The following is a 27,606-nucleotide window of genomic DNA, read 5'->3' on the forward strand; positions in this document are numbered from 1 at the left end:
CGTGTGACACACATTTGTGGTTCCTGCAGGCATTAGCTTTTTTCCACGCCGCCGCTTCATTTGCATTTCAAAGCCAGCGGCGAGGGGGACTCCCTCGGGCAGCTGCGTCGACCAAAACGGGACAAACGAGGACGCTGTCAAGCTAATTGGCTAACGTATCGTTTATCAGCGTCACATTTGTCTCCTTGTATGTTTCGCCCTTGCCTTCGCAGCTGTCGTCCTCAGACTTGACCCAGCATCCCGGCTATCTGCCGAGGTCGCTGGAAGTTGACACTCGGCTGTCATTGGCTGACACCTTTGATTGACATTACCCACGTTTTCAAAATGTCCCCTTCTTTCCACTGTTTCTTCTCATTTTGTCTTTTCTTTCCGCAATTCCGCTATTGTGAGCACCCACAATGGATGTTAGTGAGAATTGAATCGATGGGCAGAAGCTGACAGCCTCAACCCAGTACACAGGCCTCTGACCATGACTAGGATCAGGACTAAGACCTGAAGACGAAAACAAGGATCGGATCTAAAAGTAGGTTTCAGTACAGGATCAGGCTGAGGTCACAAATGGAACTGGGAAGAAGATGAGGACTAATATCAAGACCAGAACGAAGACAAGAACAAAAACCGAGGTCAGGGTTGAAACTAGGATCTGACTATGAATCAGAAATAGGGCTAGGTCTGTAGTCGCTTAAGATCCAGGACTCGGACCAGTAACAAGATGAGAATCAAACTAGGTCTAAGACGGTAATTTAGCTGATTTGTTTTGTTAGACTATTACAATTCTGATGTCTGTTTGTTGATGGAAGCTCCATAGGTTGAATCTTGTTTGTTGTTTTCTGCTGCACCACAAGAACTTTGGTGGATAGATGGGATCATTTATCAAGTGAAAGTGCACATTAGCATGAGAAAGAATTCTCAGCGAGAAAAAAAATACTCTTGCAATTATGCAAAAGGACTTTGAATAATTCACACATTTTAATGTTGTAAAAAGACGCCTTGTGGCTCTTTAACACCAGGAAGCTAATGAACGTGTTAACCGCCTAGCTTGGCCCTAAGAGACAAAAAGACATAAAAAGTCAACACATCAGTCAACAACTTTTTTTAATCTTTTTTATTGATTAAAGCATTATTGTTTATTAACATCTGAGAGCTAAAATAAGGGAGAAAATGGTGCAGGAAGACAATCTAGCATGAGGGAGGGGCTAATAGGAATTAGGAATTGGAACTTACATTAAAAGGAGCTACTAACTGGATCAGAAAGGAGTTAATGCCCCGTTCCGGGAGAGTGGTCCGGGTTGGGGTTTCTGACGTCTGATCAGGAAAAGTGTACTGAGAGATCCAAGTTGCTACGTTGGAGAAAACAAAATCTTCAACCGGACTTCATCGAGTTGACTCAATGATACGTCTACAGAATTTCAGGAATATGGAAGTGGAGCTAACAAGAAGCTTATGAAGCTACTAACAAGAACAAAAACACAGATCACGAAATGGAACAAATAGAGAGCAGGAAGTTGAATTGACCTAAAACAGGAAGTAGAACGATGAAAGAAGCGGGCATCTTTTCAGATGCTTAATGGGGACTTCCTTGACTTCCTACACAGAAGGCACACCGGTCAATCACACGGACTGTGCATGCGTGAATGCACACACACGTCAATTATTGGATGTTTTGTGGTAATAGAAGGAAAAGTTGACATCGTATGACGGGAAGTCCTCATTTGCCTGCTGGCGTGTGAGTGGAGGAGTGTGTGTGTGTGTGTGTGTGTGTGTGTGTGTGTGTGTGTGTGTGTGTGTGTTTGTTTGTGGCACAGGCACTCTGAAACGTCAGCTATTTACAAGTCCAATATTTTCCAGCACAGTCAACAGTTGCCTGGAGGCACATAGGAAGATCCCATTTGGCTCTCCCGCCTTCATAAGCACACACACTCACACAAACACACATGCACGCACTTGGGGATAATGAACTATTTCAAGAAAGAATAAAATGGAGAAAGCGTCTATTGACTTATATCAGAGGCTGACGAGTCTCTGGAGCGCCATGTGAATTTAATTCATCGAACACACACACATGCACGCATACAATAGTTACCGACACATATATAACTACACACACATACTTGAGATTTAGTGCTTAAAGGGCTGCTAAAGTTGATTGAAGTCATCATTTAATTGAAGACTGAAGATATTCTTCACTTTCATTGTGCCCAATGACCGTCTTATGGCAAATATATTTTAGCCTTTGCAGCTGCTGATAAATAAACGGTAGCGTTAATCTAGTGACTGAATATTGCGAGATTTTTAAAGAACAATTTTCCATCTTTCAGCAGACATAATATAAAATGCAATGTTTATCATTCATACTTTATGTAAAATAATTCTAGTCTTGTCCTGGTACTTGTCCTGGCACTAATACCAGTGCTTGCGCCAAATATATTTTCTTTTATAGAGGCAAAAAATATTGTATAATTAGAAATGGGATAAGAATGAATTTGACTTCAATCTGGACGGCTTGTGTATAGATTGTGTGAGAAAGTCGTCGTTTTTCTTTTGTGTTGCCGCATGAGGGAGAAGCAGGATGATTTATTTCTTGTTCTGGTTGCTCCATATCCTGCTTTGTTTCCCGCTCACGCTGTTCTCGTGAGACCGTTGGCGCCTCCTGGAAAACGACGGACACAAAGATGAATGTGACGAAGAAACGTCTCTTTTGGGATTTTCAATGAACAAAAGTTCTTTGCGGAGAGTTTTCGTCATGGTTCTGAGGCGTAACGTTCTGTGTTAGGGTTGCATAAAGGTGGTTGTGTAGAGTAGTTTTGTTTATATCGTGTTTCTATGTCGTGATGGTTCTGTTTAGTCGCGCTGTATAGTTTTTGGCATTGACGTTTGTAGGTGTTTGTGTTGTTTTGTTGTGTTCCGACCGGGCCCGTTCAGCACTGCAGGCTTCATTTATCACCATAGCGCCGCCCAAAGTGGGGGGAGAAGGGCATTGCGGTGAGGGGGCGGGGGCATTTCATTGGTTACGGGCGCGCTGGTCCGTCGAGCCAATCAGTGCTCTCGGTTCAGCAGCTTCCCGCGGCCCGTGATGAAGCCATTAAAGATGGCTGACTGAGGCCAGATGGTCGTCAGCAAGCGGGGAAGATGGAGGGCGAGGGGAGGGAGTGCGAGGACGCAGCAGAGACAAGGTCAACGCAGGGAATTGGATCATGCACACTTCACGTACTATAGGTTACATTTACTCAACGTGTCACACAGCAGATTTTTGCGTTGGGATGTTGGGTTACGAGTGCCGCCAATTTAGCGAGTTTCCCATTTTTCCGCCACCCAGAGATTCTGCTAGTCTGGATATCCGGATCCAGATTTTGTTGGTGGTAGATTGCATGTTCCAGACTTCCGCCAGATCTCTTGATCATTCGGGTTAAATCTGCCAGCGCATACAATTCCTGGTCTTGATCTTTGTATCCCTTGGTCGAGATCTTCTGGTTGGGATCCCGCGATTTGGCATTTTAGGTATTCATTCCCCATTCCATATATCCTAATTTACTACATGGCTTGTTTGATTTTTTTCTTAGTTCTGATCTCTTCCTCCAGATGTCCTGGTCTGCGTCTTTTGGTCTCGCTCTAGAACAAATTCTACGTCTTTAGCTCAAATGTCAAGTCAGTCTTATTCTACAGAACACAAACTCATAGGAGCGCGAAACAACGTAATCTTTAGAGCTTTTTAACAGATGCTTGCATAATATCTTGGGAATTCACAGACTGCAAACAGGCTATAAAGAGCTGTAGAAAACAAATCTTAGTGTAGATCAGTTGGAAAAAAACAACCAGACAGTCTTTATCCTGGAACCTCGCTGTAAGGGGCGACCTGCAAGATTCATCGTGGCCTACAGTTCTGTATACTCATCTACACATCCAGCACATGTGTTAATTGGGGTTTTGTATGTGAGGCAAGCACTTTATGGATGCTCGTTGCACCTTTTATGCACGCACGCTTTATTTACAATCTTCATGTGTGCGTGCGTGCGTGCGTGTGTGTGTGTGCATGCGTGCAATATTACCAGAGTGAATTTGAAATGTTTCTCTCTCCCGCAGCTGCGAAGCATGTTTCATTTTAGAAATGACATTTTACATGAGAAATGACATTTTCACGGTGATTTATTAATAATTAATTAATTGTTCCGCCTCACCGTCGTTAATGCCACGCGCCACGGTGACATCCATCACGGAGCGTGGGGTGCGAGCAAAATACCAGAAAAAAAGCTTCATACAGTTGAGATGCTGAATAGAGCGTAGGAAAATAATTCATTTAAAATGACAACTAAATCAGCAAATACTCACACAAACAAACAATGAATGCAAGGAAGGAAGGTCTTGTCGAAGATCCGTTGGGTCGTCGAATATCAGATTTAGGTGGGCAGTGCAGTTTTAGTCTCAGCTAGGAAACAGCGGACTGGGTCTACACTCTCTGCAGGGTCCTCTATGGGAGAGTCTGCACATGTTTTGTGGACTGGAGATGGTCTACAGCAGGGGCGTCAAACTCATTTGTTTCGCGGGCCGCGTTGTAGTCATAGCTTTTTTCGGAGGGCCAGTATGACTGTCAACCCAAATAAATGTATGAGCACCTCATATTATATTCAGTAAAAGCTACGAAACAAACTGACAAAAAACCCGTTTTCAAATCAGCCGAGTAAAAACTGGTCAAATATTTTAAATAAAAGATATTAAAAGTGAAGACATTTTGCAATTCTAGTAATGACACACGAATTTGATGCGCAATTTGTCTTCGCGGGCCACATAAAATGCTGTGGCGGGCCGTATCTGGCCCCCGGGCCTTGAGTTTAACACCTGTGGTCTACAGTGACGTTTGGCTGAGAGCGGTCAGAACCCCAAAAAAAAAAAAAACACGAGATTCTAAATATGCATGGCTGAAATGAGTTGGCTATGATGGTCCCCGGGATGGAACTTGTCTCTCACTTGACCTGAGATTGTCTTGAGATCCCCATGAAAGAGTCAGATGAAGTGGCTGAGTGGAGGAAAGTCAAAGCTAAAGATGCTGCCTCCAATGAGCCAACCCCCAGATAAGCAAGCGCAGGATGGAGCATCCAAGACAATGGAAGATGGAGCAATTGCCTTTGGAATCATTCATTAATTCACTTATCACAATTTATTTTCAGGGGCCTTTTTAGTCGTTCTACAAAAAGAAATCAAATCTACTGTATCTTGATTAGGGAGTAGGAAATGAGTGAATCATTGCCAACGCAGCCTTTGTGTTTCTCTTTGACTTTCCTGCGGCGTCACATTCATCAGCGACAGCACAATAATAAAACCTACTTTGTGTGCGCGGGCGTGTGTGCGTGCGTGTGTGTGTGTGTGTGTGACTGTGCATGAGTGTTTGAGTGTTTTTTGTATGTGTGTGGACTTTCATACTGTGTTTTAACTAACACTCCTCCATAAAGTTTGAAGACTTCAAGCTGTGCTGTCCATTTGTTGTAATGTGTTGAAATAGTGCAGTGTGTGTGTGTGTGTGTGTGTGTGTGTGTGTGTGTGTGTGTGTGTGTGTGTGTGTGTGTGTGTGTGTGTGTGTGTGTGTGTGTGTGTGTGTGTGTGTGTTGGTCCGTAGCCAAAAGCCCCATTTCGATATTGGCCTTCTTCATGTCCTCACCACGGGAGGCTGAACGTTTAACACCTCACACCTTGTAGGTTACATCCTCATTCCGGGGCAACCAATGACAAGATGAGTGTGTTGCTGGTGTGTGTGTGAGTGTGTGTGTGGTTGACTGGGTGTGATTTTATCCATCAGTAACAGTCAAATGTAAGGGGGTGAGAACATTTGCAATGTTGGAGTTTTTTTATGTGCACTCAGCGCCGCTTGTTGGTTATTAGCTTCTCTCGTTAAAATGCGGATGTCGTTAAAAAAAAGGAAAGAACGATGAGTCAGCTTCTTAACCGACATCATTTTCATCGGGATGAGGAAGTCAAACAAAATGTCCGACTGCTTGGAGGCGTGAGGGAGCGGTGGAAGAGTGATGACTGAGATTTGGTGGTTTGGTGGTTAGAACATTGAGACAGGAAATGGGAATGATCGATGAAAGTAGGGGAAACGGATGGAATGGAACATTCCAGATTTAATCTCAAAACGCAAACTAAATTCGACGTGTAGTAAAGGATCAATTTATAGCTAATCGATTATCAAGTTATTTGTTATCCATATTTTTTCAATCGAGTCATTGTTTAGATATCTTATTCTTTAAATCTCAGCCTCTCAACAGTAAATATCTGTTTCTTTTTTTAAATTAGACCATCGGTTTTGTTTTCGAAAACCACAATCAGCATTTTTACCAATTTTCGCCCGTGTTACAGAGCAAATTTATCACAATATATTTGTGTCTTTTTTTTTCTGCACTGTCAATTTGAAATGATGTTGGACTAAAGAACTTGCAATTCCAACTTTTCCGAACTCTGTTCATCCATTAATCGACAAGCGAATCAAAATATCCTATATGATTATAGGATATAGGATACAGGATAGGATAGATTATAGGATAATCATATATAATTGTCTCAACACGACACAAATTTCTTTTGTAGCAGATGTGTGCGTCAGATGCCCCCAAGGTTTAAAACGACTCCCGCGGTAAAGATTGACTCTCATGCACTGACCTCGATCTCCTCCTCCTCCTCATTGCTCACATTCTGTGTTTCATTCCGACACGGTCGCTCTTGTCGGGGACATGAGCAGATGGACGTTAAACGAGCTCCTGACGTCACTGGGCCAAAATGATGCTGTTGCCACGCCGACAAAGCGCTCAGCTAATTGGCGCGCTTCACTCAAGCGCCAAACGACCCCTTTCTGCCATTCTGCCACTAAGAGACGGCGACCAGACGGGAACGTCCCGACCTGGTCCGCCGACGCCCTCCAAGCGGCGTTAACGAGCCAGCTCATTCTGATGGACACGCCTCATCAAAGATACGCTATCGTGCTGCTCACCAAATCTCGGTTAAGATTCACCTTTTGATATACCCGGTTGTGATCAACATGTCTGCCATCAAACTCCGCCCCACATTAGCTGGCATAGCCAACAAAAAAATCTCTTTGTCTTGGATGCCCGCTTTGGATTGGACCTCGTTCATATATATTACAGTCTAAAAGACAATTGGTCTATATCAATCAAACATAATGATCAGAAGAACTAAGATTAAGCAGAAAGGTGTTTCTCAGCATTGACTCAAAAGGACAGCAGATGCTGAAGAAGAAGACAAGTCAGGTCTTTGCAGGACATTTTCCACAATAAAATCTTGTGCATCTTTTTATGTTGTGTGAAAATCACAACAGTGCCATAAAAAGCGACAAATATGTAACAATAACATGCTTTTTACTACACAGCAGATGGCGCCGGCGCCGGTGCCGCCGCTACGCTCCATTTTGCAAGCGCCGCCTCTGCAGTACATGTTACCCAGCCAGCTCGGATCAGACAAAACTCAGCCATTCATCATCACCATCAGGTACATTCCTGCTTGATGCTTCTGTTTTTTTTTTTTCAGCTATTCTACTAACAGGTCCTCAACTAATGTTTTTGTATATAAGATTGGATCATAATAATGAATTCCTATAACCATACAATGTAAAATTTAAATACATCCTTCTTTTCAGAGATTATTAAATCAGCACTGATTTTTACAGATATTAAAAAATGCAATTTTGAAAATTCAGCCCCTGAAGCCAGTTGTACCTAGCAACATAAAATCTACAGAGTGTAACCCCCCCCCCCCCCCCCCCCCCCCAAAAAAACAATATAGCCATGACTGCAAAGACACAGGGAGTCCACCATTTTGGTGTAAAGCAAACTTGTTGGGCTAAACTGACATAGTTGTACTAACCCATTTATTTATTTATCTTTTATTTATGTTGCACTAGTTTGATTTTGGAACATGAAATTAAGAGTAGTCACACCGAAATATCTTAACAAGAAATGGCGTAAAAGACACAGAAAGTCTGTCATTATGGTTTGAAACGGCCATTTAGGGGTCACTTTCCAGGAATCCTTCATAAGTCCACTCTTGAAGCGCAGTTCACTCGTATCACATCGTCCATCTTTCACGAGAGTGTCCTTCACCTTGTAAGCTGCGATTTACATCTGGCGAGCAGACACGTCTCGGCAGCGGACTTGACGTCTTCGCAAGCTGGGATGTTTCCGGTCTTGACGCCCGACTGGTCTCGGTGACCTCGCGTCACAATGTTTTACATCCAACGCCGCTGCGGCGCCTTGGCGCTGCGCACACACCTGAGCCGCCGCTTTGTCCACAAACGCCTCAGACACGTCGTTCCATACGCTCGTTGCTATTTGGAGCGTGTATGAGGGTCAAAGCCGCGCCTCCCCCACCACTGCCATATTTGCCGCCTTCCCTGCAGAGTGCAAGATTCCGTCTTGACGTCTCTCTGGATGTTGGATGAGGCATCTATGCGCCATATGGACGCAGAGGGCTGTTTGGACAAATGTTCCAGCGGCGAAGCAGCCTTTGCTGGAATGCACAAAGAAGATAGACAGTCTATATACCAATATATATTAATAGTAAAAGATTTGAGATTTTCTTGAAATTATTTCTGGTATTGAATGAATACAACAAAGGACAGACTATACTTTTACGCATGAATTTGATGGATGGAATATTCAGTGGAATAAATTCAAAAGAAATGCACAGCGAAACACCGTTTGCATATAAAATAAGAAACCCAAACATTTGTGCAATATAGTGGTAGGTTTTGGGAATTATTGTCATGGTGGAATGAATTAAATTCTAATAATCATTAGTGATGGATGTATTCCAAAGCAAATGTAATCTGTATGTAATTGCTTTTATGGTATTGTGCAAAATGAACAACAAATATACGTAATTATCATCTGGTTTGAGGGGAACGTTTGATTTTTACATTATTTTACAAATTTAGTTTTGCAAGCTTGTTGAACGCGTGGCAAGTGATTTAACAGCGCTTCGTTTTGATTGGTTGAAACCTAGCCAACATGGATGCCATGGAATTTTGCGACCTAAAAGAGCTAAAAGTTGTTTTGCGTCACACTTAAGTCGAGCAATCTTCCCATTTGATTCCTAATTATTTTTGCCCCTTGAAAATTAATCAACAAACGTGTCTGATTACAAAGCATTTTGGGATTGATTGTGATTGTAATAAATGACGACTGGTAGGCCAAGCGGCATGCTACGGGGACCCTTTTGAAAAGATGTCCCCACTGTCATCAGTTATTGGACAAAATGTTAACGCTCATAGAATAATAGAAGGTGTCAGGCGGGGCTTTGACAAATGGTTCCGTGATGCTTTGCTGTAATTTAAAGGTGCTCTCTGGACTTGATGGCAGTAGGGATGGATTTAATTAATTCAGACGAAATGAGTTGTGTGTGTGTGTGTGCGCGTGCGTGTGTAAAATAATAAAGTGTACAATGAGTAGAAATGGTGATGATGCGAGCAGACAGGTGCAGAACTCCCATTGCAGCAGCCCCTCTTCACTTTTTAAGCCATGTCATGAATATGAGTCAACGTGACTAAATATGCACTGAAGCCCCATTTATCGTAGGGGATTCATTCTAGGTCCATTAGGTGAAACTCAGCAATGTAGAGAAACCACCATCATCATCATATATGTACGTATATTATTATATTACGTGTGTATATATATAGTATATATTTGTTAATTGCAGGTCCAATTATGATTCAGAAGCAGTCCAATTGTTCTATTTTTGACATGTCCTCGTTTTCGGGTTTCACGGTCGCCGGCAGAAGACAACGTCTGTCATCTTTGGCCCGTGGGGCAAGTTGACCTTTGCCCCGCACAGTGTGCGCTGGCATGTCAACCGGCGCGGCTCTCGTACGACGTGACTCATGTGAGAGGACGAAGCGTAACATCGTTTAAAGCCTCGTCTTCCTCGTCCTCGTGTCTGACATGACGGCGGCGTTGTCGTGACGACGGCAAGACGGGAGAGCTTTTCCTGTATTCGGCGAGGGCCGGGCCCCTGGGCGGCGCGTGCACGTCTAATGAGTCCAACTCATCCGGCTCGTCCGTCATCCGCCATCAGCGTCAGGGCCGGCCGGCGCACGCAGCTTTCCTTACCTTCAGCGCACACGAGTGGAAGTGACGCTCCTCCTCCTCGCAGCAGCATATGGCCGCCAGTGGCGGGCCGAGTCCGCTTTACGCGAGTCGACAGCCGCAATTACGTAACGCCTCTCCTCCGTGAGCCCCGCCGTCTTTCGCATCCTACTCGTGTGTTGTTTCGCTCCACAGCCAACATGCGCACATCTCGGTCTTCGCACGCCAGGCAAGGTGAGGACGCATCGAAATGGACGTTGCTGATATAGAAGTGAGACGACGTCTTAAAACTCAAACTTTCAGGATCATTTGCCGGCTGCAGTCCGATATCCCCAAAAGGCCCCAATGAGCTTTCACTTCCTGTTGCTTCTGTCCATGACATGATGAGACTCAATAGGGGACACAATGGCACAACATTTTACCCAATGCTAAATGATGAAGTGCCATTGGAGACTTTATGGGACACTAGGGTTAGGGTTACTATGGTTTCAAACAAGAGTTAGGGTTTCAAAGTAGGGTTTACAACTAGGGTTAGTGTTTCAAAGTAGGGTTTACAACTAGGGTTAGGGTTTCAAACTAGGGTTACATACGTACTAGGGTTACGGTTTCAAAGTAGGGTTTGAAACTAGGTTTAGGGTTTCAAAGTAGGCTTTCATACTTGGGTTAGGGTTTCAAAGTGTGGTTTAAAACTAAGGTGAGGGTGTCAAACTAGGGTTTCAAACTAGGGCTAGGGTTTCAAACTAGGGTTAGGGTTGTAACCCTGAGATCCACAAGGTCATTAATTCTTTTTGGGTGATGTTTTTCCATTTTTCTCCCTGTAGTTCTCCAGCTTTCCTCTCCGTCTTTTCATGTTTGTGCATTATATTATCAGCGATAAAGCGCTCCCATGCATCTTTTGGTGCCATAGTAGTGCTTAGCCCTTGTGCAGGCGTTGATCGATTGATTGAAAGCTCTAACATTGTTGATTTTAACTGTTAGGTAGTTAATCTAGTGTGTGTGTGTGATGTTTTAAAAGCAGATGCTGAAGTGGTTTTTTTTGGGGAGTTTAAAGTGTAGTTTGAGGAGCACGCACAGGCTGCACAAGGCGCTAGTTCAACACAACGAAGAATAACATGAATATGTATGTTTATGCTACGTCAAGTAAATATTTGCAATTAGCCCGCTGCGCTACATTAGCGGCAGCACGTTCACTCATGCGTGCCGCCGTCTTTTATGGATGAGACCAAAGCAGCGTTAAAAGTTGCTCGTCGGGCTAAAACCGGAACGTCTCGCTGCAAATATTCATGCAAAAAGAACAGCAATGAATACGTCTCCCATCAAGTGTGACGTCAAATACGCAAAAGGAGCTTTTGTGTTGTTGTTTTATTCCTCTTTGGTGGGAGTGCATGTGGATGAAAAAAGAGAGTGCATCTCCGGCCGGCGCCGCTGCATCTGTTGGCGCTGCCCGCGGGAGCACAGCTGGGCTTTCGGCCTTGGCGGGACAATGCAGACGGGCGCGGGACCACCAATCGCTTCTGCTTTCATAAGCCGCACGTGGAGGACGGGCACTCGTGTTGGGCGCCAGTACGGATGATTGCTGACACCATGATGCGTTTCCTCACAACTATCACGACAGCTTTATTGATTCCTTCCATGTTAGCAGTTTAGTAATATTGCAAAAATCACTTCAGAAATGTGCAACTAAAGCTGTCAAAATTAATCCATTGATTGAGAATTATTTTAAAAATCGACTAATCGTTAAGTTATTTTTACCTTAGAATTGTCCAAATCCTCTAATGTCAGCTACTTATACATTCATTATGTAGTCAAGTTAGGTGAGTACAACGTCTCTCTTGTGTGTTGTTCGTTATTTAGTTATTCTCATCACTATACCAAATAAACATTGGTAAATTGGGAAACATAATACACTTTCATGCAAAATAAAATTTGATCTGATGATTCGATTAATCGATTGGATAATTGAGCTCTATGCGCAACAATGTCCTGATGACTCAATCGTTACCACATTGATCGGCAACTATTTTGAAAAGTGATCGTTTCGAGGCCTTGTCCAAATCTATGGAATTTCTGCTGCGTAGCAGTCAATAATCGTTTACAACAACAGGGCTATCATACCAGCTCATGGTGATGCTAGCCCATGCCTGGACAGTTGTGATTGAAAACATGGCAGGCACCAGAAAGGCAGTTTTTCATTGAGAAATTATTTGCATGCAAATGAAAAAAATTCAAATTGAAATGTTCTATAAATTGCAAGAGCACTACAAAATGGCCACCTTATTATATGCCACTACTGTCACATGTAATTCCCAACACAGGCCATGACATCCATGTGCTAGCATCTTTCCAGCTTCCCATTTTAGTTTTGTTTGCTTTTGTTCCTTTTTGGCTTTGTGTGTGTCGTTTGCGCTTGCGAGCAGGTTAGCATGCGAGCCCCGGGCGGCTAGTGCAGCCGCTCTGACAAGGTCAAAGTTCCTTTCACATTCTTCTGTCATTTTGCGCTTATTTTCTTTTCCTTTCCTGGGGCCGACCTTCACTGCAGCAACCACGTTGTTTCCAAACAAGACAAAAAAAACAAACAAAAAAATCCAAATCCATTTCTCTTCCTCTAGTCTTACATGAATTCCTGAGCAGCCAGGCTGCAATTTTGTGGATTTTGTGATAATAGTTTGGCCTTACTTCCAAATGAAGTCAGGTCAGTGAATGTGCTGCTTGTTTACCTTTCTTTCTCTTTTGGCTGGCTGGGAAAAAAAACAAATGACAGTACAACAGTAACAGTACTTCTTTATCGGAAAATTAGTAACTTGACCAATTTCTCTGCTCCGCTTTGTGGAGTAATGTTAGCCTCAAAGCAAACTGTTAGCTATGCTAGTTGGCTAGTTTGCGTGTTATCGGTCTCGGTAGCACATTTGTCCAATTTTTGTAGGCACGCTAACTCTCGTAGCCGCTTGCAATGTTCATTTTATGATGTTATAGGAATGAATTTATTAGAATGTGCATATGCAGCAAACGCCCTCTTGTAACAACTAACAACTCAGGCTAAGTTTAGCAACTCTACGACATACAAAGATTGTCTTGCATTCAACATTTAGCACTTCCTTTGTACTCATTTTGTATTAGATTAGGTTATGGATTTTACCCGTGGCATGCCAAGACATTTTAGAAAAAAGAACAAAAAGGACAAATAGCTGTTTTTTTCTTTTTGTAAATAAGAGAAATAGTTCTCCGAATTTAATCAATAAAGCCAGTAAATGGCCCGCCCCTGCAATGTGTATCTAAGCTATTAAAATGGAATTTATGTTCCCTTACATGTTGATGGATTTTGTAAGCAAGAAAGATGGTCAGACGATCATCGACCCTTTTCCACTTCATTTTTATGCAGTCGTTTTTTAAACCTGTAGGTATACACCGCAAATACATATTTTTTATTTTCTCTCTCTAGCTCCGACAGAGGATGCATTATAACGGCCAGTGTTTTATTCATGAGCGCCATTATTGTACGGCTAGAGGTCGTCTCCGTCCTGCACCGCTACGTTCCAACTAATTACCTACGTGTGTGTGTGCGCGTGCGTGTGCGTTCTTGTGCGTGTGTGTGCTAATAGTTTTCCTTTAGCTCCATTCAAGCGAGTTGTTATCTGGGATTAAAAGCTCTCTCTCAAGCATACAATTGATGACCTTGGAACCTGCCAGTGTTTGACCTTGACGCCTTACCCGTGTCGGCGTTATGAGTCGGGCTCTCATGGACCCAATCCGGCCAGGCATTTATTTCTCTTCTAATTGGGTAGCTTTGATTGCCACCCCCTCCAACACTGGTCATTGGTTGATTTTGAAATGTTGGATCTTGATCACGAGGCCCTCGTCCTTTTCAATATCTCATTTAACGATTTAGTCAAGTTGTCTACATGTTGAGCTGACATTCACACGAACAGGAAGGTCACACAAGATACTTCCTGTTGGTCTACCTGAAAATGACATCACAGTCACTCAGGACTTAGGTAATGACAGGTACCTGCGTTCTGAGTTTGGTCATGTGATGACTTTTATCAAATATCTTTTAATTTTCATTCCTTTATTCACCAACAGTTTCAAATAGCAGAAAATGCAGAAACTGGTGGTAATTCATCTCTGGTTTTGTTCATAATGATTGATTGATTGATTGATTGATTGATTGATTGATTGATTGATTGAAATCCTGTCGAGAGGCTGGAAATTCCAAATATGATCTTTAAGTGTAACAAAATCCTGAGTCAAAATTTGATAATCAATTAGTTGCTAATTAACCGATGAATTCTGGTCCCCCTCTATTCCTAACTTACCGATTCTGTTCTGATTTTCTGATTGTTATTTCAGTGCTCGTTGTGGGCTTTCATTCCCTAATGAAGAGTCTGCTGCGTCATGACATCAAAAACTCAAAAAGTGTATTGCTGTGGTGGATGCGCACACGCTCATACACACACACGCTGTAGTAAAGGTCAGATTTCGTCTTTGCAGCTTGAAGAAAATGAAAAGCGACAAAGCACCTTTTGCCCAATTGACTGCAAAGCCTCCTTTTCTCTTTGTTCTACTTAGTGTAGGTGAGTTGAGCCCTCTAGCGCTGTCGCTTTGACGCCAAAAACCTCCTCTTTCATGAATGCTGTGGAAATGAGGACGGTGAAAATGGCGTAGCGTAAAAATCCCGAAGATTCATTAGCGGGGCTAAATGAAGAAAGGAAGCACATCTCCGTGTCACAGCCATTACATCTTTGCTTTTTGGAGGAGGCAGGTTGGCAATTTTCGCAGTCCTCCAGATTATTTTTATTTCGGAAAACTACTTGATGATCAACATGTTTGCGGATGATTAAATTCAACAATAGAATAACAGATTGTTTTTAGTCGCAGTTCTACTTTGAAGGAAGAATTTTGGAGCATGTTTGTTGTTGTCTTTGTTGTCTTTTCAACCTGCTGGTCCGCGTGTGGCCTCGCCCCCTGGTTGCCTTCCTGACCTACTTGCGAACGGATCACCACTCTCACCTTGATGCCCTCTGGCCTTTCATCCTTCTCAACAGGATAGAAAGATAAAAAATAAAAAAAATGTGGTGTGGCCGTCCAAACGTAATTGTTCTTTCAACCTTCACCTCAGCTGCATCAATTCACATTGATTTCATGAGCGCCATTTTTCAGCTGCATCAAATATCCTTTTAAAAACGCTGATTTCGGATAATTTAGGAGCGAGCCCCAATAAGAATGAATTGATTTTATGGTTTTATGAATTGATGAATTGATTTTACTTTGTGTTCTGAGTACTAATTCCAGTTGGAATCAAGCAATTAGGGCACTGTAATGCTTTACATGTGTAATATTTAACGAGATATGTCAATAACTAATCAATGTTCAAATTAATTTTCATATTAATAGATAACTGTATAAATCATTTAACTAATTTACTGTACTTCTAACTATTCATCAGTCCATCCATTTTCTGAACCGCTTATCCTCAGAAGGGTCGCGGGCATGCTGGAGCCTATCTTAGGTGACTTTGGCCAGTAGGCCAGGGGACAGAATTGTAACAGAATTTTCAATACGTAGTGATAAAATATACAATTCATTCTAGGTAATGAAACCATGCAAATTATTATTATTATTATTTTTTGGGAGAAGTTTCATAAAACTGAGGCTCACCTTAAAACTCAGTGCTCAGTGGCGCATGCGACCAAATCCCAGTGAGTTGAATACATAATTTTTACTCAATGATTTACATTGAAAGAACGTGGAAAAAAAAAAAATCATTGAGTTGATTTCAAACTGTATTAGGTGTTAATGACGTCAACTTATTATGACGTCTCATGAATATGAGCGTGGCGTTGCCTCCCAAATCGCTGTGCAGTTTGAATGACGTTTGTATCGGCCAATCAGCAGTGACAATCTTCCGCCAGCGGGCCAACAGTGGTGCTGGTAGGCGTGTCTTAAGCGGGGCGGGACTGGCGCTTAGTTTGCTAAATGACTGCAGCACGAGCATCACACGCGGCCGCGGCGTCCCTCCTGACGTGACGTGTGACGTGAACGGCGCGGCGCTTTCGTCCTTCCACTCAACTTGCTCTCGTTGGCAGCGGTGTGGACGGCAGCGGCGGCGGCGGCTCGAGCAACGGCGGACGCGCACGGAGCGGCAGACGCGGCGCGCATGGGAGCGTCCGCCGGTGCGTCAACACACCATGGCTGACGACCGCGCGGGCCGCTGACGTGCACGGCACCGAGGACCGGCGGCATCCTCGTCCTCACCGTGGGGTGGCCACTCTGACACTTGGATTAACACTTTGCGAGACTCCCCTCCCCGGCACCCCCGCGAAGGAATATGGCTCGTTTTCCCGCCAGCTGTCCGGATCTGTAAGCAGGTGGAATTCCTCTTCCTCATCCTCCTCTACCTCCCATCCCACTCTGGAGCCCCAACACGGACGCCCCCTTACTGCCTCGCCCACCCCGCCCCGCACCCCCTTTTTCCCGGAGAGGACACAGGTGTGATCGCATGGCCGCCGTGGTCTGACGGACCCTCTTGCCCCACCCCCCGCCCCCGTTCTCCCCGATTCCCAAGTCACCTTGGAGGTCCTCAATCCCACACCTGAGCCACTCCACCTCACTCTTCCTCCTGAAGGTGAGATTTTGGCTGGCAGAGTGTGACCGCCCCCCCCCCCTCCTTTGCCCCCACCCCTGCCCCTCTCCCCCCCAAAACAAAATGAGACTCTCCAAAATGTGTCGGCTCAACGCGCTCAGCATCTACTTGTGGGAGACACTCGTCTTCTTCAGGTAAGGACAACCGGCGCGCTCACAAAATCAGTGCAAATCTTTGTCCCTTTTTTGGATGGGATGGGGCGGCAGCCATTGGGTGCAGGAGTGCGGCCCAGAGCTAGGGACAGTCATGTTAAGGTGGATGTCTTGACCGATGGGAAGTCACACTTGGGCATGACTGGAATGATTTTGCACATTGTTGTAGCAGCACAGTAGAAAAAGTGGTTGGCCGGTCTGCTTTGCACTGTCAAGGTTCTGGCTTCCAATCTTGCTTCATTAAACACAATGCAACTGATTTGTGGGTGTGATTGCCACTCTGATATTTGGCTCTTTTATGTGTGACTTTGTCAGATGGCGACCATTCAAGTGTTCACTCAAGTGCACTGACGTTGACTTGCGACCAGTCCATCATTTGTATGTCCAGGGTTCTTCATTGAATGGCGACCAATCAGCGCTGACATTAGATGGTGACCAGTCTGTTTGTCGTCAATGTGTGACTGACGACCAGGCTGATGTTTTTCAATAAATACCGTGGCACAATCTGATGAGCATTAATTTGCCCTAACATTAACTGACAACCAGTCATTTTAATTCACGTATGGTCTGACATTGATTGATGATTTTTGGTCCTATATTTGCCTTGACATTGTCTTGCAACCAGTCCAGGATGTTCCTCGCCTCACCTCGTTTTGTCCTGAGTAGTTTCAATCCTGGTCATTTTTGTGGCTCTATTTTGAGTCCAAATCCATCTTGCATAAGCTCTGGTGTTATTACTCATCCGGGTTCTGGTTTAGATCATAGTTCTGGTCGCGTTTTTTGTCTATTTTCTTTTTTCGCTCACATTCTCCTCAGAGACACATTTCCTCACGCCACTGGTTGAGTCATTGTCCTCGTGCCCGTCATCCACTGCGCCATTGGATGCCGCGGCCGCTTTGGATTGTAGAACCGAGAAGGACAGGACGGCTTGCTTCTGAGGGAAGGGCAAAAAATTTCATCAGCCCCAATGCTAGGGGTGGGAAATTCTGCCATTTTATTAATTAGATTTTATGATTTGAAAAAAAAAAATCACTTTCCTACGAACGTTTTACATCTAAAATGTGCTCCAAATTTTAAAATTATTTTTTTTAAAAATTCCCCTACGATTGAATTGTGAGCAAGCAGGTCAACAGAATAAAATTATAATTTCAACTATCGATTCAATTTTATTGTTGCACAAAAAGCGGGAAATGTTTTTCAATTGAATATTACAAATATTGAAAAAAACCCACATAAAAGAATCACAAAACCATTTGAGAAAGTTTAGTGAGTGACTTGAGTGGCCACAAAATGCCAAAACAGCAAAAAAAATTCTAATGAGCTTGTAGCTGCCAAAGCTTTAAATGTCAAACCTTTTTGTGTATGTCAAGAAATACAATTTTGTGTAGAAGGGCCGCATTTGGTTTGGAAAGGTGACATTGAGCGCCAAACATAGGCCACATAGAGACAAACCTTTTTAGGTCTCCATCTGGGCATATAGACACAAATAAGGGACTGCTGACAAGTCAATTTTACGACATGCAAAAAACTGATCATCAAGTGTCATCGATCCAAAACAGAAAATCTTCTTGTGGCCCCACTAGTCGACATGTGATGGGCTATATTGCGACTGATTGGCTGACCGCGACGAGTCTCGAGTCTTATCACCATGCCGAGTCGTTAGACGGGGACCAATCACATCGGCTTGATTGTTATGTGCTCTTATTGAATCTCGTGATGGAATATAAATGCACATTTTTATTGTATGCAAATGTTGTGAGGGGCCTGCCGGCTCCTTCCTGCTTTATTGCGCTGCATGAAAATGATTAATACTGCTTGAATCCTCAACAGCACGCACACACACACACTACATTCAGCCGCAGTAAAATTCCATAACTGTATTGTTCATATCACGATTTTTTTTTTCCAGCTTCAAGCAATTCAAAACAGTCCAACGTGAAGATATTCACTACATTTCGATTCAACAGTAATTTGGTTAGCCGGTTAACAGCCAGCCAATTATCGAAGAATTATCTCCAGTTATTTACGACGCACCTTGTGCATTCTAAACAACTACGACAATATGACCCTGCTAGCTTAATGCTAACAGAAATTAGCTGCGATGCTTTACATAAATGTCTCCATCGCAAGTTGCTAAACGATATACATACCAGTACTCGCCGTCATATATTCTTTATCATCCGCATAGCGTTACTAACATTAGTGCTGTACTGATGAGCTGAAAGAGTAGTTGAAACATTATTATGAATCCCACCAGCATTCTAGGCAGGACATGCTCAGCTGTAATATGATCGACAGATACAAAGAGACAAGACCTGCCTAGAAATTTAGTGGGATTTGAAAAATATCATTAAAATGTGCTATTTGTTTTTTATCATCCCAAAACAACTTGCAACTTTTTTAATGAGCATTTTCAATTAGTTCAATGAGAAAAGAGGATTTGAGACATAAGTGTTTTTAAGTCACCACTACTGTATCAACTGTATTTTTTTTTTTTTTTTATTACTCTATTTTTCCATCCACATCTCTCGACTAATTCAAATGACTTCCAGTGTCACATTGTAGAGTCAACCGATTCAGTTGCTGGACATCTCTTTAGCACTTGGACACAATTTCTCCGTGTTCCGCCTCTTGTTCTTCCCCAGGCAGCCTCTTAACAGTTTCATTGTTTCGAGTATTGACGCACTGGCGCGATACCTGACGTCGCCCCCGCCCGGCGTCTGGCTGCCGCAGAGGACCTTGGCATTCCGAGTGCGGCGTTTAGTTAATGAAGCGCCGTCGGGATATCGCCACCTCAGCTCCTCGGGCTTGGATGCCGTTTAATTGATACCATCACCCCATCAGTACACATTGATCGTTCCATGGATGGCGGACCTGATGAATGCCTCTTTAATGCCCCTCCCCACTCCCCCACCAATCTTTCCCACCAAGAACTCACCAAGACTTTCAAACTTTTCTTGGCACTTATTTGTGGAGTTTGCCTATTTACATTTGGGACACACTCCTTTTTTTACTGCAGGTTACATCATAGTCGTGGAAAGACTAAAAATAATAAAATAAAATAAAAAGAAATTGATTGTTCAACTATATTTGTTTTCACGGGCCACCTAAGATGACATGCGGGCCCATATCCGGTAACTCAAAATTGGTCCAGCACTCAAATGAGTTGGACACACTGTCAACTTACGTGGGTGGACTGGAGCTGAGTAAATTCTCTTGCGCCTCCAAGAGGTTTTGCCACTGAGCTCGGCCGGAGGCGCAAACATGTTGATCAGTGTCGGCTGATTGATTGCTGATCGATGGATGCTTTCATCATTAGCTCGCTCGCTAGCTTGATCGGAACTAAAAGTGCAGTGCCTGACCTTTTCGCGCGGATCTGAACAGTCAATAATAAAGTAGCGCGGGATACCTGACGTAGATGTGTGTGTGTGTGTGTGTGTGTGTGTGTGTGTGTTCATTGTATTTGATGAGATGTTCTTGTTTCTCAAATTGTGTGTTTCGTAATTCTCCGTGCTTGATTGTGCCGCACTGCTGTAAACTGAAGTGGCCCTTGGGGCCGGTAAAGAGCTTCTTCTTCAGGATTGCACTCGTTTAAAAGAAACTTGTTTTTTTGTTCTTTTCCCGTATTGAGACGCTATTGATGAAACTAACGTCGCGTTGTTGCGCCCTCTTGCAATGGATGAGCGAATCATTTTATGACCAAATATTGAATGAATAAATTCATCATCTGTACAGGGTAAAATAACACCCACCCATATTGATATGAAGTGTTTTTGAGCCTGAAGCATTATCATTTGCTAACAATGGTTAGCCAGGTGTGTTGGGTGTATTTAGGGTGATTCTTCAGTTCTGAGTGATTTTAGTTTTAGTGGTGTAGTGAGTTCAGATTGATTATCCAGTGGTGTGTTCAAGGCTGTGTTAAGATCTCAGGGTGTGGCGTGTTTACAGTGATTATCCAGTGGTGTGCAGTGATGATTATCCAAATTGACCTTCCTTCAGTTTGGTATGTGTTAAGACTGATTGTTCTGTGGTTTGCAGGATGGCAACAGTGATTCTCTAGCGGTTTGGTTTGTATTAATTGTGATTATTCAGGGAAGTGTTCATGGCAATTATCCAGTGGTATGGAGTGTGTTAAGAGTGATGATGAGGTGTTGTGGTACTATGTGTTAAGAGGGTGTAGTGAATACTGTTAAGATGAACTCTGGTGTAGTGTGTGTTTGAATAGAGGGATGGATTTCTTTTTTTTTAAACGACTTGTATTGAAAAGAAAAATGTCCGTTTTATCAATTACTCAAATAACCATTTGCATTTCTGATAAACCGCTGTAAAAAAATTACCCTGGTTCTGGTGTGTACATGTTTGAATGTCATGTGGGACCGGCGTGATGAGCAAGTGTCTCTGAGGGACGAGGGACGAGGGTTGTTTGGCAAGATCAGGCCAATTAGGAGTTGAGGTCTTCAGAGGAACATAATGAGCAACACTTAGCGCTAATGATTTCAGGCCGGGCTTAGCGCAGGCCTCCCACTTGCCGCTCGCCGCCTGCACATTACACACATACACACACCGAGTTTCTTCTCGTTGCCATTGATCCGGAATAATCACAGCAAGCGGAACTTTGATCATAAGAGCGAGAGAACAGGAAGCGACGGACGGCAAGGGCTTCGGCTTACGAGGCTTCGAAGCAACCGAGGTCTGCTTTCATTCCGGCGCTGTGTTCACCTTCCGTTTCATGGCGTTTGCAACCTCCCAAATGAAATAAAAACATAGAACTTGGTGTTTATTGGTTTCCCCACTAAATCTGAGATATTTTTCTGCAGCAGTTTAGAAAGATGGAGTCTTGTCAAATGGTTGTTGTTTTTGGACAGTTGAGTCATAATGAGTTTATCCTAGCTCCATATGAATTTCATAAATAAATACATTCTTGCTCTTCATCCACAAATCTTTGGTTTTATCTATTTGAATGGACCAGACATGTTTCTGCTCTGCGCATTTCTGAAAGCCACTAAATAGGAAATAATTCTCGATCATATTAGGTTTATTATAAATATAGTGGGACCAGCACATTATTGTCATTGTGACTTACTGGGCAGCAACGAGTGCGGTTGCGCTGGTTCAAGCAAGCTGAAGGAGTTGTTGCAGTGTCTTATTTCAAGCGAGCGATGATGTAATCAGCAGCGCCGCCCAGTTAGGCCTTCACGGGTCAGTCCCGACCTCTCTGGACTTATTTAGTGTCCCGCCTTGGCCGGCGTCTGTGACATCATCCAGCGCTTTGCTCCATCTCTGGAACGCTGGCGGCAAGCACAAGTGACAAGCCAGAAAGTTCCCCGTAGACAGAGTTGTAACGAATTACTGTCCAACCCTGTATCCTCACGGTTTAGCGCCCGGATGTTTGAGGATGTCAAGTATTTTTAAAAATAATGTCCCCGTTTTTTAATGAAAATCTTGTATTAAGTGTTGATCAGAAAGAATTGTTTTGAATTTGACTTTTTTTTTGTATTCATGCTTTTAATTGACTGCAGTTGAGCTCGGTGCTGCCAACTGACCTGTTGTGGCATTGCAAGGTACTACACTGAAAGTGCGCTATGTGAAATTTGGTGCTGCCAGTAGAATATACAGACCATACTACTGCAAAAAAAAAGGTGGGGTGATGGCACAGAACACTGAACTGCGTTATCAAGTCAACGTTTATTCTTGTTCCAACAACTTTGACATTGAATGTAAACGAGTCCTATGTTAATTAATTGCTGATGCTTGTTGTGTCCCCGGAGCCAATTAGACAGCTTTTAATTATTGTTATTTGCAAGCTCTAGTGTGCACAAGCACGCACACACATTCATTTATTAATTAATTTGAATTGTCTTTTGTGTCTGGCAGCCTGGCGGCATCCAAGGAAGCGGCCGCCCGGAAAGCCGCATCGCCGATGCCACCATCCGAATTCCTAGACAAGCTGATGGGCAAAGTTTCGGGTTACGACGCCAGGATCAGACCCAACTTTAAAGGTAGGAGCGGTCCGCCCAGAAGAAGCCTTTTGGTGACGCCGATGTCAGTTGTCACTGCGTTTGGTGGAAGCGTCGGAAGTCTAAAACCACACTTTGAACAGTTGAGCAAAAATAGTCGCCACAAAAGGTTTGTATTTGTGACTTTGGATGTGTTCGGAATCGCTCCCTGATTGCTAGTCAGGGTTTCAGTGCCAGTTTTTTTTTCCGGTCAACTAAATAGTTGGCAAGATTAAGTTCTTAAAATGCACGAAAAATTCATCATTCCTGTTTTAATCACTACAGATTTGTTTTGTAGACTTTTTATCTACTACTGTATAGAAAACAATTGATCAAGTGAGTTGGGAATGAATGGTTGATTCCGAACACAGCCTTTAAGTTGAGACTGAACCATTTAAGTCTGCAGAGGTGTCATCGCCATTTTAAATTGACAAATGTGAAGCTTTGGGGCTGCACTACAAAGAAGAGCCACAAAGGACACATGCTACAGGTTGCCGGACTCCCGCTAGCTAGGACAGCACCCTTATTGTGTCCTCACTCTTGAAGTTGAGCCTACATAACGTTGTTTTTTTGTGTCTTTCCAGAGTATGTGGCTCCACCAGATTCAGACAGATTCACAGTCACTGTTATTCCACCTCAACTCAACTTCACTTAGCAAGTTCTCAGAGATTGGTTTTTGCATCACAAGTCAAAATCCTGTATGATTTTATCCCACTTTAAAGGACTTTCCCAGATTATTTCATTCCACATTAAATTAGGGTCCAAGATAATGTCTTTCTACCCTAATCCAAAATGGTTTTATTCCGCCTAATCCAGCTCCTAGATCAAGTCGTTCTACTTGACGGGAAGGTTCCAGATCATGTCGTTCCACCTTAAATCATCACATCAGATATGAGCCGTTCATGAGCTAACAGGAGCTAGCGGGAGTCCATAAGGAGCACAGCAATCCATTAGTAATCTCGACTCAATGGTCGGGAAATCTCGATTAGCGAACGGTGACACCCCTGACTGACTAATGCTAATGCTAACAATCTGTTTAATCATCTCATGTGCTTGTTCTCAACTTTCAGTGTGGAACAAAGGTAAATGAAAGACAAAATGTCTGATCTTTAGACACCCGCCCCCACTTTCCCCCTGCCTTTCTCCTTCCCTCTTTTGCACCCGGCTCGCAGGATGTTTCTTTTCCCGCCTCTGATGCTAGCTGGCTACATTGCTTGTAGCCACATGCTATCCTGATTGCTTGTTTTTTTTTTTTACTCTGGTGATGATGACAAACAAAGCGATCCCCCTTCCCTGAACGGACGCTCTCGCCTTTAAGACACATGTCACAGGTTTGACACTTTAGCAACACAAGTACAAATTGCGAAGAAGAATCAACAAGCAGCTCCACTTTTTCGCTTGGCAGTCACGGATGTATTTTATTATTTGTTCATTACTATTGAAATAACTCCAGCCAGTAATGACAATCGTGTTAATATCAGCTGACAAAAATTGGCTGACTACTGAACTTGTTGGGTTTTCTAAGATTGTTTGGCTGAAACACACAATCCATGACCCAGTTAAGCTATTTTCCTGAAATAACAATTCACTGTTTTAGCCAGTAGTTTAATACTAACTTTCTGAGCCACAAGGGGGGTAACAACTGAATTTGGTACAGATTCTAACGTCCTTAGGATTAGCTAACTAGTGGTCGCTTTAGATAAATACGTTTGATTCCCACAGTGAACGAGTCACATTACGCCACCAAACTAGGGCACTTTTAGCATTTACACGTTAGCGCCTCAGCCTCAATTATGAGTGTAACGAATGAAAGCGTTTGATGTTTGCGACGCGTTCAAGGAGGAGGAGTCGATATTTGTCTCAGGGATCATTTAAAAGATAATTGTGACGAGATGACCTGAATGCCCACGCTCTGTCTCGTGTCGGCAGCCGAGCGTGACAGCTCACACTTGCTAGTTCATCATACACTTTTTGGATTTGTGCGTGCGTGCGTGCGTGCGTGCGTGCGTGCGTGTGTGTGTGTGTGCGCGTGTGTGTGTGTGTTTAACAGTTAAATAAGGAAAACTAGTGCAGCTCGGCTCAATTGTCGACAACCGCCAATGGGTGCCCGCGCACACAGAAAACCACACGCACACACACACAGTGACGCTACAGAAATACAAACACAAATATTGTTCTTTTAAGACGGCACACTTTATGTTCTGATTTAATACGGCTGTTGTCAGCCCCGGCTTCTGAAAAGAAATCATGTAGACACTGCAGAGTTGACTATTTTTCGTCTTTCAAGTACAATTTGAGAGAAGGTTGTTTGTAACCAGTTCAGTGTTTCCCTGAATTGGAAAGGTTTGCCGGTTTTAGAAACTGTATGTTGCAGAATCGATTTTGAGGTTGTGAGACTTTTATTGATTTATAACACCCTTCATGGTCTAGGCCCCTTATATCCGGCAGATCTTTTTCATATCAACACTTGTGGCTCTTCAGGTCCTCTGGTAACTAACATATTATTAGAAAGTTCCAAAGTCTACAACCCTGTGTTGGAAATGAGTTTGACTCCTTAGTTTTAATCTGTTTCTTCAAATAGTATTCATTGAACCTTTTTAACATTTAGTTTCTTGTTTTGTATTTCTTTTCATTTGTATTTTTTATTTTTTTTCCCAGTTAGGTTAAATGATGCTAAATGAGCTACTTCTGCTAAAACATCCTCTATACAATGGTTAAAATGCTTTATATGACCTTCATGGGCTAACACCAGGTGTCAGCAAGCAGCAGTGGCACCCAGGGGTTATCAAATCAAAGAGTCAGCTAACATGCTAACTAAACCGGTTGTGTTTGAATGTCTCCAGGTAGGCTGTGCTTTATGATCTGTCAGCACTGACGTTGATTTGCTGCAATCAGCACTTGCTTAATGGCTGCTTAATGCTACGAATGGAGTTGCAGTAATGAGCTTGGGGTTGGGGGAAGTGTTGTAAGGTGCGGGAGTAAGGTAGCGTGCGAATGGCGTGCTGACCAAGTACAAGTTTAGATGCTTTTAGCTTAGCTCACGCTTTGGGTGTCACGTGGAAATTCCCAAATGTCAGTTTGGGACACGATGGAAGGCGGCAAGAACAGGCAGACAGGAAAGGAATAGGAAGACAGGCAAATGGGAAGACAGGGGATGGGAAAGACAGGAACTCAGGATGACTAAAAAAAAAAATATGAAGATAAGATAAGATTGGAAAGAGCATGATGAAGAAGTGGGAGATAATGGAAGAATGGCGAAACATGACAAGAACTAGTGGTGTCAAAATGAATGGTCAACAAACCGATGATCCAATTAACCAGCTTGTATTTTTATGATTAATTGTTTAGAGATATTTTTAAACTATCTAAAGGTTGTCTAAAGCTTGTAATTTCAGCCTCTCAAAAGAAAGAATTCTCTGATTTCTTCATATAACCAGACTGATTTATCATTTGTATTTAAAATGAAAGCGTTGCAAACATACACTTTTACATTGGAATTTAGTGACCATTCTTGTGTGATGTAGATAAATTATTCTTTAGTTGTCTTTAGTGACTAAACAATACCAAATAAACAAAAATAATTGGTTAATAATTAGTTGGATTTTTTTCAGTTTACGTAATGCAAATACAACTGTATTTGATTTATTGATTGGAATAATCCATACAATAATTGATTCTCACATTAAAACTAATCACTGTTTTACTATACATCAATTTTCAAAATCAATTTTTTATTCCTATTGTTTTATTCCTATATTCCCATTACGTTGCTTTTAAATATCAGTTTTTTTTTAGTTTTGTTTATTATGTCATTTGATTATAAATGCTTTTAAAAATGGTACTTTTATCTATGTGATACACCTGACGTAGTAAACGTTCTCGATAACAAAAGGTTCCTAGCTTGCTTTAAAAAAGGCTTTCAAGCAGGTCAATCTGACCCCAGTTACATTTATCCATCAGAAAACACAATGAAAAATCTATTGTAGAAATGAATGAAAAAGAAAACTGGTCATTTGTTGAAACCCTTTTTTTAATGTTTAATCTTTTTATATTCAATGTACTTTCAATCAAATAAAAAATCCCAAACAAAAATAATAAAAAGAAAAGTAAAACCCAAACCATTAATGAATGTATTCTTTTTGCATCCAAGAGGGTACAGTATGAGTATGCATATCCGCACGGCCGCTAGTGCGACGTTAATACATTAGTGCCCATATGGAATCCTGAGATACCTGTAGCAAATGCAATCTTTATCAGACTCAGTGCTAATGCTAACACTAGCTGTGCTTATCCACACCCAGATGCTAATCACCCTCGCTCATTTCTTAGCGTAGGGATAACTGCAGCAATAGCAGAAGTGTGCACACGTTGAATGTCAGCTAGCGTGATGCCGGGACAGCCCGGGGCAAGATCTGCCTCTGGCTCACTTTTAATCCCGATTTTAAGCCCCGACTTAAGCCGGGGCTTAGTGTGACACGAGCGCCGGGCCGTGCGCGGAGGTAAAAGTCGACAGAGTGCAAAATGCAGAGAACAATCACCCCAAGTCCATCTTTTATCCTGCCTTACTTTGAACCGTGACAACACGGCTTCAAGCAAATGTGTCAAACACATCCAACAACAGATTGATTATCTTTGCGGTTTTCCAAAATAAATCATATGAAAACGTCTATAGAAAAACAAGAAATGATCATCCTTGTGAGTGTGAGCCAATGAGGGAGCAGAATTGGCTGACT

The 27,606-nt window shown here is 42.8% G+C and overlaps 1 protein-coding gene across 3 annotated transcripts in view; it reads left to right on the forward strand.

The window, feature by feature from the left end:
* Window positions 1-16,068: 16,068 nt before the first annotated feature.
* Window positions 16,069-27,606, forward strand: part of glra1 (glycine receptor, alpha 1) — a 30,298-nt gene continuing 18,760 nt past the window's right edge. For 2 of the 3 annotated variants that reach the window (XM_037263132.1, XM_037263133.1), the window contains exons 1-2: window positions 16,069-16,859; window positions 22,752-22,876. In XM_037263132.1, the coding sequence (XP_037119027.1) occupies window positions 16,789-16,859; window positions 22,752-22,876 (196 nt within the window). In that variant the 5' untranslated portion in view covers window positions 16,069-16,788. Of the gene's footprint in view, window positions 16,860-22,751; window positions 22,877-23,943; window positions 23,956-27,606 lie in introns of all 3 variants that reach the window. The other variant, XM_037263131.1, reaches the window with a different exon arrangement.

Source organism: Syngnathus acus, chromosome 10 (genome assembly GCF_901709675.1).
Source record: "Syngnathus acus chromosome 10, fSynAcu1.2, whole genome shotgun sequence".
In the NCBI taxonomy this organism is placed as follows: Eukaryota; Metazoa; Chordata; class Actinopteri; order Syngnathiformes; family Syngnathidae; genus Syngnathus; species Syngnathus acus.